This window comes from Panthera pardus, unplaced genomic scaffold (assembly GCF_024362965.1).
Source record: "Panthera pardus isolate Hobbes unplaced genomic scaffold, ASM2436296v1 HiC_scaffold_17, whole genome shotgun sequence".
NCBI lineage: Eukaryota > Metazoa > Chordata > Mammalia > Carnivora > Felidae > Panthera > Panthera pardus.
The window spans coordinates 139,113,009-139,125,626 of NW_026526732.1; the positions used below are offsets into that span (position 1 = coordinate 139,113,009).

General features: G+C 50.0%; 1 protein-coding gene across 2 annotated transcripts; it reads right to left on the reverse strand.

Moving 5' to 3' along the window:
- Positions 1-1,642: 1,642 nt before the first annotated feature.
- Positions 1,643-7,504, reverse strand: PTCRA (pre T cell antigen receptor alpha). Of its 2 annotated transcripts, XM_019457164.2 has the most exons (5): positions 7,362-7,504; positions 4,524-4,583; positions 3,789-4,109; positions 2,887-2,931; positions 1,643-2,238 (listed from the first exon to the last, which is right to left on the reverse strand). In XM_019457164.2, the coding sequence occupies exons 1-5, from the start codon at positions 7,417-7,419 to the stop codon at positions 1,886-1,888; spliced, it is 837 nt and encodes a 278-aa protein (XP_019312709.2). In that variant the 5' UTR covers positions 7,420-7,504; the 3' UTR covers positions 1,643-1,885. The 2 variants fall into 2 exon arrangements, with proteins under 2 accessions (XP_019312709.2, XP_019312710.2); XM_019457165.2 differs by lacking the exon at positions 4,524-4,583.
- Between the last annotated feature and the right edge of the window lie 5,114 nt (positions 7,505-12,618).

The following is a 12,618-nucleotide window of genomic DNA, read 5'->3' on the forward strand; positions in this document are numbered from 1 at the left end:
GTGCTTCAGACTGCCCCTGAGCTCAGTGTCCTATGGACACACACACATACCAAGGCTGCTTTTCTGGGAAGTTGTCTGCAAATTACACTTTTGTCTGCAAGGCTCTGTTCCCCAGTGCCCTATTTTTCCTTCCTAGATATTGGATATTTATATTATTTTATGAAGTCTTAGGACTGATGCTCAGCCTTTTGACTTGTTATTTCCTGATCTTAGCTTCTTGCTCAAACCAATTGTGCAAGTGACAAGGCACTTTAGATATGAAGGGGCTGTGGTATGTATAATTCTATAGCACACAGGATCAGGACACCCTTCTGCAATGCTGCATCTTCTGTAGGCTTCTTAAGACTTGGGGAGACTCAGAGCCTGGCCAAGTCCAGTGATTTACCTAGGCCCAGGAACCTTCCTGGGAAATAATGTTAAGCCAGCCACAGTAGCAACTGAGCCTGGGGCAGGGCAGGATTGGGGGATTGGAACACGATGAGGAGGGGCGTTGAAGCTAAGGGAAGCTCTGATTACAAAATGAACAAAAGGACGTCTGAAGGACATTTACTGAGGCACAAATCAGTTTGGCAGGAGCTCAGGGCTGGAAATGGACAGTGGCTGGAGAAAGTCTGAGGTTATGGCCAGACATGCCCTTGCCCCAACCCAGCCTAGCTTAGACTTCTTCTCAGTCCGTGTGTTTGGGAAGGAGCAAGCCATGTAGGGATGGTGGACGGATTTGTCCCCAGAAGTTGTGGGATACCCCTCCTTGAAGAATCCAAAAAGAGGCTGGAGTATCTCCTTACAGGCTGGTGAGAGATGAGCTGTGCAGCAGATAGTGAGGGTTTTCATGGAACAGTAGCTGAGAGGGCACAGAGGCTCAGGAAAGATGGAAATGTCACTGACACCATGTGTGTGTGGTGGTGGGGGGTGATGTTAGAGCATTTGCTAATACCACCTTGGGGGAAGAAAGACAAAGGTAGCACCACTTGTCCAGCAGACTGTCCTGTGCTGCCTAGGGGACACCTGGATTCACATGAAAGCACCCAGAGATTCCTGCGGGTGATTACTGGAGAGGAACCCCTGGAAAGACTGGATTTCCTGCCAGTGCTGGAGAAACAGAGGCCAGACACTCTACTGTGGGGGCCTCATATACTATCAGTGTAAGAACACTCTTTAGGAAACAAGAAGACTCTTTAGTGCCTGGCTCAGGGTTGATGCTCAATGAATATTTGTTAAATGAATAATGACCCTTAACTGATTAATAAGGTGTAAGTTTGTAATTAATATCCATGCTCTTGGCATTGTATATGATCCTGTTACCCTGGGATCCTGGCCCTGTTCATTTCTGTCAAGTCTGTACAAAACTTCACATCAGGCCCAGCACCCCACCTTCCTGGCTTGCTGGGCTCCTCATCCTGACCTCTTGCAAAGGCTGGGTCAGGATAGGGAGACAGAGAGGGAGCCTCACCCCACGCCTGCCTGCGGAGAAGGAGACAGAGGTAGGACAGCATCTTCCCCAAACCCTGGCATCACTCTACAGTTCCCAGAGTCTCACCCTCAGGAAGCCCTCTTCCTCAAGGGAGCCCTCCCAGATTTCTGCTTCTTAAAAATCTGCCAAATCCCCTCCTCCCAGGGCAGACGTGAATTAAAATATGTTTCATTTGTTTGTGTCATTTAAGTTCCCCTTTAATTGTTCTCAGTTCTCTGCACCTCAAGGGTCCCTGTACCTGTGGATCCCCGCCCTCAAGCGGCTCCCGGTCTGATGGGAGAGATACAGCCTTCTCCCTCAGAAGGCCCTCAATCCGAGGCGGGAAACAAACCCCAGCGCCGGAAATTTCCATCTGCAATAGGAGGCAGGTCACACACAAAGATTGCAAGGCTTGAGGCAGGAATTCAGGGTGACTCACGAGCACCAGGCCCAGGCTCGGTGGGTAGGGAGCGTCCCCTCCTCCCACACCGGGCTCCTGGACTCCCAGCCGAGAAGGCGGGGCTGCAGCGACAGGGTGAGCCCCGGGCCTGCCGTCCCCCCAGCACTGCGGCGAATCCAGGTGGCTGGAGCTGAAGGCTCTGCTGCGGGCGGAGGCTGCGGGAGACGGCGGAGCTCCAGGGGGCCCCTGGGGGGCGCGGGGAGCCCGGGGTCCCCCAGCGTGGAGGGCAGGGCACGGAGGCGGCTGTAGGTCAGAAGCACGTCAAACAGCAGCAGCTTGAAAAGCAGCAGTCGCAGCGCCCCCAGCCGCAGCGCCTGGCCCCGCGTCCCTGCGGGAGAGAGAAAAGCAGTTAGGGACCTGGAGGCCAGCGTCAGCCCCACTCGCAGGAGGGCGTTCTCTGGGGAAGAGGGGCCTTGTCCTCTGCCCTTGCCGTTCCTCCTCCCCGCCGTTCCCCAAAGCCAGGGCAAGTCCTCCCTGGTGTCTGACCTGAGCTCTAACTGGTAATAATAACGCACACCTTCCCAGCCTTCATTTTATCTTATTCCCCCCCAAACCAGGGGGATGTATGCCAGGCAGAAATTAGCATCTGATGCAGAGGCAAATAACCAGCTCCAAATGCTCTATGTGGTGAGGAAGTAGAACCTGACTCATGACTCTCTCTGCCTGTTGGGTGGTGGGACTGTCTATCACCCAGTCTCCCAAGGCTCTGACGCTGACACCATCCATCTGGGCTGCCCAAGGAGAGCTTTAAGGAGCCTCCCGTTAACTCTCACCTACACCTTCCAACTGGTGTCCAGGGAGTACTCTGGGGTCAGAGGACCCACTCCCATTTACCCACAGGTAGACTCAAGCCCAGGCTTGCCAGTGCCCCAACCCAGCAAGGCAGCCTCTTCAGGGAACACCACCAACCCCCTGCCCCAGCAGAGTGGAACCATCAGGCCAGACCCTAACAGAGCCCAAGATCCCCAGTACTCACCCCTGAGAGGCTCCCAGAGGCAGGTTCTGGCTGAGGAAGTCTCTCCTGCCAGTCAAGGAGAAGAGAATGAGTCTTTGGGGATGGGCTCTGCCCTCCACCCAAGCACTATGTTCCCAGCCTGGCACAGGGCAGCCATTCACGGCATGTTGGACAAATGAACCAGATGAACCAGCAGTAGGAACCTGGGGCCCATTTGCTACGACTCCTCTCAGGGGCCCAGATCTCTCTCACTCCCCACGGTCGACTGTTCTGTGCCCAGGGGAGGCTGAGGTGCCTCAGCACTTTCAGACAAGAAATTGATTTTCTTAGCACCCTTCTTTGAAAGGCGGGAACTTTAGTCCACATTCCCGTTTGGAAGATGACAAAACTGCCATAATCCAAAAAGAGGAAGTCATCTAGTAAAAATAATAGCTGGCTTTGGACATATCACTTAGCTTCTCTGTGCCTGTAATATTGGGAAAATAATATGACCTAGTTTATAAATGTAAAGTGTTTGTAACAGTGCCTGTTGCAGGGTAAACAATAAGTAGATGAAAAAATTTTGTTATTTAATTATTGCTTGGTCCTTATAAGTAGGGCGTCATATATAGGGCAACACAGATATTAACCCTAGGTAATAGAAGGGAGGAGGTACTACCTCTTGGAAGTCATGCATCAGAGCCTGGATTTGAAGGAGATATTTGAAGCCTGGATATTTGAAGGAGTTGCAAATCCAGGATTCAGGGCCCTGAGGTCACCCTGCTCTGATCCTACCCATCGTCACCTCATTCAGATGGTTGGCATGTGGACACCCTCCATGCCCCCATGGCCCAGAGCCTGCCCTGTCTCCCACCATATCCTGTTTCCAGGGTGTGTAGGGGAGGGGCAGGGAGCATCCACAGGGGCCCAGATGCCGTCCCTACCTGACAGCTGGAGGGGCCGTGTGCTCTGGCTGTGGTCGCCGGCCCCGGGCCCAGTGTGGCAAACCAAGTTTTCCCAGGCTGCCAGCTCCTCAGAGGGCAGGGAGAGCTGGGCCAAGCTAGTCCAGGTGCCGTCAGCCTCTGGGGAAGGGCCGTAGGTGAAGGCGTCCAGCGAGCTGCCATTGCCAGCTGAGAACCAGATGGGGCTCTCAAGGCCAGGGGGTGCAACATCGAGGACCAGGCAGACCACCAGCGTCTGCTGCTTCCCATTCACCAGCAGCGTGATTGGTGGGGCCAGAGACGGGAAGGGTGTGCCGCCCACACCTGTAAGAGAGCATGCACCTGTGGGGGGCTTGATCTGTCTGTGCCCTCCCAGGCCAGCACCTCATAATAGACTTCTGTCCTTCCATCTGGGTTTGCTTCCACCATCCATCTATCTTTCCACCCACTCATCCATCCCTCTCTTCTTGCATCTACCCACAGATTCATCCATGTTTTCCCCATCATCCGTCTTTCCTATACCTCTTCTACCGTCCATCTGTAGATCTGTCCACGCATCCATGCATCCATGTATCCATCCTTCCCTCACCCATCATATCCATCATATCCCTCACCCAATATCTGGCATACTCTGTGCCAGGAACTGGGGATAAAACACTGGTGACGACGTTGTCCCTGCCCTCAAGGAACCTTTCCTATGGGAAAGATAGCAGGTGCATAAACACATTCTTATAATACCTTGTTGTGCCAGCCTCAGGAGAGTGGTTACCGCTGGGGAGGAAGGGAAGGAAATAAGATCTGGAATGAGATCAAAGAGGGCTCCGAATGTATCTGTAACTTTTTGTTTCTTTTATCTGATTCAAATATGGCAAAATTTTAACTATTTGTTAATCTCAGTGGAATATGCAGAGGTGTTTGTTGCCCTATTCTCTGTTCTTTTCTGTAGGTCTGTAGTATTAAAAATATTTTTAATGTTTATTTATTTTTGAGAGAGAGAGACAGACAGGCAGCATGAGCAGGGGAAGGGTGGAGAGAGAGGGAGACACAGAATCCTAAGCAGGCTCCAGGCTCTGAGCTGTCAGCACAGAGCCCGATGCGGGGCTCGAACTCACAAACCATGAGATCATGACCTTAAGCTGAAGTTGGACACTTAACTGACTGAGCCACCCTGGCGCTCCAGTCTGTTGTATTTTTTAGAAAGATTTTATTTTTAAGTAATCTCTACATACAACGTGGGGTGGGACTCAAACTCACAACCCTGAGACCAAGAGTCGCATGCTCTACCAACCCAGCCAGCCAGGTGCCCCTATAATATTTTTTAAAGAGCTTTGTTCAGACATAATTTATGTATTATACAATTCACCTATTTCAAGTGTATGTATTATTTCATAGTTAAAAAATCAAAAATAGGGGTGCCTGGGTGGCTCAGTTGGTTTAAGCATCCAACTCTTGATTTTGGCTCAGGTCATGATCCCAAGGTCGTAGGATTGAGCCCCGAGTCGGACTCCACACAGACTATGGAGTCTGCTTAAGATACTCTCTCTCTCTCTCTCTCTCTCAATCTTCCCCTCTGCCCCTCCCCCACTTGCTCGTGCAAGTTTTTTTTTTCTCTCAAAAAAAAAAAAAGTCACATGGGTACTGCAAACATCTGTCCTATATTTTCTGGGATAGTCTTGATTTTCTACAATCTTATACTTTTCAGTGAAGGTGACAATATATATAATGACCAAAATGTTATTGTTGAATAGTTGGATATCTTTTCATATAAATAAAATCTCAAACGTTAAAACCCACAAATTTACCCCATGAATTAAATGCAGCCAAGCTAAAGAAATTCCCCAGGGCACAGGAAAAGACACCAGAGAATCTTGTGGGGAGGTCAGAGTGGGGGGTGCTCAGGGAAGGTTTCTTGAAGGTCAAAGAACTGATCTGGAAGCATGTGGAAGGTAAGTAGCCTACTCAGGATTGGAACTCAGGTCTTTTTGACTCCTGCTCCCATAGACCCGCCCCACTTGGAAGGGTGACTAAGATTTTGCTACATGGCACAGTGGATCAAGCCTGGGACATGGCCTCAGACAGAGTTGGTTTGACTCTTGGCTGGTCCACTTAATTTACTGAGTCTTGAATGCTGCACCAATATAATAAACTTAAAAACACCAGCCCAGTAAAATTGTTGTGAAGAATAAAGGTCATGAATGTCAAACACCTTGGCAGAAAAGTATTAGTATTATTTTATCAATACTAATATTAATAAGGCATGGCAAACAAAAGGAACAGAGAAAGCCGAAAGTGAGCTCCTGAGCCTGTCCAGTTGTACAGATAGAGACACTCCCCAGGTTGAGTTTAGCATGTGCCTCCTCCATGAAGCTGCCCGGGATTGCTCCTCCTCAGCCTGGCTGCTTCCTTCCCAGACCTTTTGCCATGGGCTCTCCCTGCTTCACATGGATATGGTTAATCTCCCTAGCAAGAGACAGCTTATGAAAATACTAGAAGCCAGCTTTAGATCAAGAAGATGCGGGGGCACCTGGGTGGCTTGGTTGGGTAAGTGTCTGACCCTTGATTTCAGCTCAGGTCATAATCTCACGGTTCCTGAGATCGAGCCCAGCATCAGGCTCCTTGCTGATGCTGTGGAGCCTGTTTGGGATTGTCTCTGTCTTCCTCTCTCTGCCCCTCCCCTGCCTGCTAGTGCATGCTCTCTCTCAAAATAAATAAATAAAACTTTTTAAAAAATTTTAAAAAGAAGATGCCCTGACTCAGAGATCAAGGCCTTTCCCCACCACATAACATGTAAACATGCACATACTTTTAGATGAAGCTGGGATTCTATCCCGTAAGTTTGTTTGTTTGTTTGTTTGTTTGTTTAGAGAGGAGGGGCAGAGAGAGAGGGAGAGAGAGAATCCCAAGCAGGCTCTGCACTGTCAACATGGAGCCTGACTCGGGTCTCCAATGCATGAACCGTGAGATCGTGATCTGAGCCAAAATCAAGAGTTGGACGCTTAACCAAATGAGCCTCCCAGGCGCCCCAGAATTCTTTCCTCTAAACACAAGTCCTTTGGCTCCATTCTTGATCTTTGAGGAACTGAGGGTAATACCCTTGGGAAGTCACTGGGGCCTTGGGACCTCTCCTGAGAACTCACGAAGAAGGGGGAGCAGGGATGAACCTGAGGCATTCTGAGTCCTTTTGGAATAGGGTACTGTTGAGGGCAGGAGTCCAGGACAGGAAGGACAGGAGAGGATCTCACAATGCCGCCCATGTCCCAGCCCTGGCTACCCCATCCCCACCCTCCCTGGATGCCCATCCAGCTTGTTCTTATTATCTACCTCCAAGAAGTGACTGCCCTACTACCAACACTGTGGACTCCAGGGAACAGGAGTTGGAGCCCCAGAGAGAGGTAGCTGGAAGGTGAATACTGTGGGGAAGGGAGTGGTGGGCTTATGGTGAGACCCTTCCCAGGGACCCCACATAGGTCTGTCCTGCCTCCCCACATCCCACCCACACCCAAGGAGGTCAGGAGCTAGGGAGTGGGCTTGGGCAAACGAATGGGGCCCAGAGAGGGATGCAGGGAGGGGGCTCACCTATGGGCAGGGCTGGACACCCGAGGGCCAGGAGAAGCGGCAGCCAAGTCCTGGCCATGGCCCACCTGAGAAGAGGCAGGACTCAGCTGCAGACTGTGGGCTGCGGGAGGAGGTGCCCGCAAGACTGCCTCCCAGGCCACAGGCCCAGCTGCACCTCAGCTGCTCCACTACGGAGCCGGAGCCGTTTCCCCAGTGAGGGCCCCTCCCACCACCACCCTGGCCCCCAAACCCAATCCCCTCTCAGGCGCCAGGGAACTCAAGGTGCCTCTCCCACAGCCTACTCCCTCCCATCTGAAGAGCACCTCACGGTCTGCAAAGTCTTTTCCCACTCACTGGCCCTGCCATCTACAGGATACAGAGCACCAGGCTGTATTCAAGGCCTTGCATTCAACACTTCATTCTGTCCAGCCAACCGCTATAAGTTCCATTTCATAGGTGAGGCAGCTGAGGCTCAGAGAGGTTGAGTGACCTGCTCAAGGTCACACAGCTGGCAGGTGGCAGAGCCGGGGCTTGGATGGTTTCCTGATGGCTGACCTCACTGTAGCCAAAAAGCCCAATACACTTATTTCAGTGTTGTTACAACATCCCGCCCCGCCACGTTTAAAAATAGAATTTAGTTTTTAGAACAGTTTCAGATTCACAATGATATTGAGGGGAAATTTCAGAGATTTCATGAATATTCCCTGCCTGTTACATCGACTACCTTAAAAAAAATTTTTTTTTTTTAATGTTTGAGAGAGAGAGAGAGAGAGTGCAAGTGGGGGAGGTACAGAGAGAGAGGAAGACCCAGAACCCCAAGCAGGCCTCAGGGTCCAAGCTGTCAGCACACAGCCCGACGCAGGGCTCAAACTCACAGACCGTGAGATCATGACCTGAGCCATAGTCGGCTGTCCAACCGACTGAGCCACCCAGGCACCACTCATCGAATCTAAGAATAAACTCTTTAGGGGCACCTGGGTGGCTCAGTCTGTTAAGCATCCAACTTCTGCTCAGATCATGACCTCAGGGTTCATGGGTTCTGGTCCCATGTCAGTCTCTGTGCTGACAGCTCAGAGCCTGGAGCCTGCTTCAGATTCTGTCTCTCTCTCTGCCCCTCCCCAACTTGTGCTCTGTCTCTCTCTCAACAATAAATAAACATTAAAAAAGAAGAAGAAACTCTTTTGGAGCACCTGACTGGCCCAGTCAGTAGAGCAGTGACTCTTCATCTCCTTGATCTCTGGGCTGTAAATTCAAGCCCAGGTTGGGTGTAGAGATTATTTAAAATGAAATCTTAAAAAAACAAAACAAAACAAAACAAAAAACCCTCTTCATAAATGCCATTTTCAGTGACTCTACTAAATTTTAGCTATAGCTGTCATTTTGACCCTGAAACTTCACACCTAGGTATATACCCTAATGAAATAATGAGTCAGTCATTATAAGACAAAGATTTATGCACAAAAATTTTCTTTGAAGTAGTAGTATATGTAAAAAGCAAGAGAAATTGGAAACAGTGTAATTGTTCAACGCTAGGGGAAGGGCCAAATGAATTAATGTTTGGTGTACCTGCATTAGTGAATATTATGCAGCAGCTTTTTTTTTTTTTTTAAGTTTTATTTTTTATTTATTTTTGAGGGAGAGCATGCACGCACAAGAGAGACGGGGGAGAAGGGGCAGAGAGATGGGGGAGGGGCAGAGTGCCAGAGGGAGAGAATCCAAGCAAGGTCCACACAGGAACCCAACTCGAGGCTGGATCTCATGAACTGTGAGATCATGACCTGAGCGGAAGTCAGAGGCTTAACTGGCTGAGCCATCCAGACGCCCCCAACACATCTGTCTTTCCTAGTGGGATTTATCTCACGTTTTTTTTTTTTTTTTTTTTTAATGTTTATTTACGTATTTTGAGAGAGAGAGAGTGAGAGCACTAGCAGGGGAGGAACAGAGAGAGAGAGAGAGAGAGAGAGAGAGAGAGAGAGAATCCCAAGAAGGCTCCCCGCTATCATTGCGATGTGGACATGGGGCTGTATCCCACAAACCATGAGATCATGACCTGAACGCAAATCAAGGGTTCCCCGCTCAACCCAACCCACTCAGCCACCCAGACGCCTTCCTTATCCGTTTTAAGCCTAGAAAGTCCTCGCCCTTCTACAGAACGGATACATTCTCCCTTCTACTGTCTTTTTGTGCGTGTGTAGTTTAATCCCCAATCTCCCATCACCATTTAACTCTATCAGGAATTAATTTCGGTGTATGATAGAAGACATGCATCTAAATTTCATGCCCCCCCCCCCCCCCGCGCTAATCGATTATCCCAGGATATCGATTACTTGCGAGGATATCGATTACTATCCCAGGATATCGATTATCCCTATTACTTGCGAGACATTCTCTATGTTAATATCTTTTATGTTGGAGGGTTTATTTCTTCTTGGTTCTCAGGATTCTTTATTCTGGTGCCAGCCTCACCCCGTTTCCGTCGGGATGGTTGCCTTAATAGTTCTGTCTATTGCACCCTCCGACGTCCCGCCCCCTTCCCTCAGGGAGGCCTGGAGGCCAGGGGCGCCAGTTGTTCCCAGGCGCAGCCCGCGCCCAGGTGCCCAAGGTCTGCGCGGGCTCCCGCTGGGAGGGGGAGGGGGCGAGGGCGGGGAGGAGGCAGGTGTCCCTAACGACTCTCCTGCCTTCCAGCCTGGGGAGGTGCTGGCCCGGGCTCCGTTACCACATTACAGATGGGGAAGGAGCCCTCTGGCCTCTTTAGGGTTTTAAGACCTTCCCAGGAACGGGGAGGCAGAAGACCCCTTGTGCCAGCCGCCTACCTTGCCGGCTGCCGGCTGGAACCATCTCCTGCTGCTCAGCTACCCTCCCACCGGCCCACTCCCAGCTCCAGGTTACAGGTCTCATCCCCAAAGCACTGCAAGCTTTCCTTGCCCGCTGTCACATAGGTATCCTCCTTCCAGAAGCGCCAAGAATCTCCCTCTGCGGGCACAGTCTTGCGGGTCCTAAAGATGCCCTTGCCCAGGACTGTGAGGATGTCCTGACATGCTGGCGTTGCATCTCAGAGCTCCTCTGAGAGAAATCCTTCTCTGAGCTCCTCACTTGGGATTAAACTTGGCCATTTGCTGACCTGCTACTAAGAGCCAGGTCCTATTCACAGACCTCTCCTTAAATACCCACAATCACCCCATCAGGTGTTCTCATCCCTGTTTCCAGCTGGGGAAACTGCGACTCTGAAAAATGAAGTTCCGAGGATCCCCTAGCAGCAAGTGGTGGAGCTGGGATTTCACTCTAGGGATGTGTTCACAGGAGTCTCTCCAGGGCTCTTCATACAAGGTTGTCTGATAGGAGTACCCATCTGAGTGCCTGGCACAGCAGATGATCTCTCCCTCTCTCCCCTTTTTTTCATATATACACATAGAAAACCAAGGGCTCTTCTAAACTGGGATGAGCCACATAGGATATGAAAAAAGAAAATGAAGGAAAAGCAGCAGTGCTTATTAGAGAAAGACCGCCGCTATTAACCAAGCAGTTACCAATTGTAAATCTGACATATCCAATTAGAAGACTGCAGTCAGAGGGCCAGATCAGGATGTGTGTGTGCTGAAGTAGCAAGTAGAAGTGTCTTCCAGTTAATACTGACGGGGCACCTGTTTCATTGATCAAATAAAAAGTCCTACAGTGATAGGTATAATACAAAATAAAAATCACCTGAAAGTTCAATAACAAGGAAGGAGCTAAATAAACCAGAGTGGCTCTCTAGGATGAAATACTATGCAGGCCTCAGAATATCCTCGTATTGCAAACCATTTCTTGGTGTCTGTTTTATGCCAGGAATTGGGGCTGGGGATAAGACAAAAAGAGCTACTCCCACCAGTCAAGGAAGGAGACAGGCTCATAAACAGGCAAGGGACTTGGAGTGTAACAGATGTCACGACTGGTGTGTGCGCGTGTGTGTGGGGGGTCCCGGGAGAGGGAGATCATCCTTTCTGGAGCCGATGTGAGCCTTAGGAAAAATGATTTAGAAGATACTTGAGCTAAGTCTTGATTCTTTCCGAAGAGGTTGTAATGACACGGGGAAATGTTTCAGTTATGATGTTAATTAAAAAAATTTTTTTTAATGTTTATTTATTTTTGAGAGAGAGAGAGAGAGAGAGAGAGAAAGAGAGAGAGGAAGGGCCAGAGGGAGAGGGAGACACAGAATCCGAAGCAGGTTCCAGGCCCCGAGCTGTCAGCACAGAGCCAGATGCGGGGCTCGAACACATGAACCGTGAGATCATGACCCGAGCTGAAGTCAGGCGCTCAACCGACTAAGCCACCCAGGCGCCCTGGGAGGATTATTAAGAGACACCTCAGTGACTCCCCTGGGCTCCAGATCTAGCCCCATCTCTATTATGCAGTAGCAACCTAATTTTCTCTAGTAATTGGGCTTCACCAACTGAGACATTACAGAGGCGCCTTTCTCTGCCTATTGGATCAGTAGCAGGAGAAACCAAAATGGCCAGGGCCATCTCAGCTTTCAAGTCATCAGTTCTATGATTGTCGTATGGTGGGAAGTGTTTCTCTCTGGGGTTCTAGGATCACCACGCCCTCTGAGTCCATTCCATTATTGGAATGGGAAGCAAAAATTCTCCTGGTAGGTTATAGACTTCAGGTGTAATAGTGAGGAGGCTCTGACTACCCCTACCTCTTGGTTATATATGACCATGTATGGTTATGGTTTAAGGAAACACTGCATCAAGTAGGATAGCCCCTGCACCTTGCAAAGTGTGCTTTCGCAGCTATGCTCCAAATGAGCCTTCAGCAGGCCAATCCACCATTCTCTCTTGCCTGCTGCTTTGAGGTCATGGGGCACACGGTAAGATCAGTGAATTCCTTGGGAGTGAGCTCATTTATACATTTCCTTGGCAATGAAATGTGAGCCCCGGTTGGAGGCGATTTTGTGTGGAATGCCATAGTGATGGGTAAGGTATTCTGTCCATCAGAATACCTGATGCTGACAGAATAGTGGTGCTGACAGAAGACTGTAGGCAGAGGAGGTGAATTCATACCTGGAATATGTGTCTGTTCTCATGAGGATAAAGCACAGCCCTTCCATGCTAGGAGGGCCCAGTCAAATCAGCCTATAAACAGGTGAGAATGGCACCCAGTCAGGGACTCAGCATGGGGCTGTAAGTAGGATGGGCATTCAGCACTGGTCACAGCCACATTAGCCTCAGAGAAGGGAAGACTGTTACTGAACCAAAGCATAGCTTCCATCCCTGCCACCATGAGTCCACTGAACAAG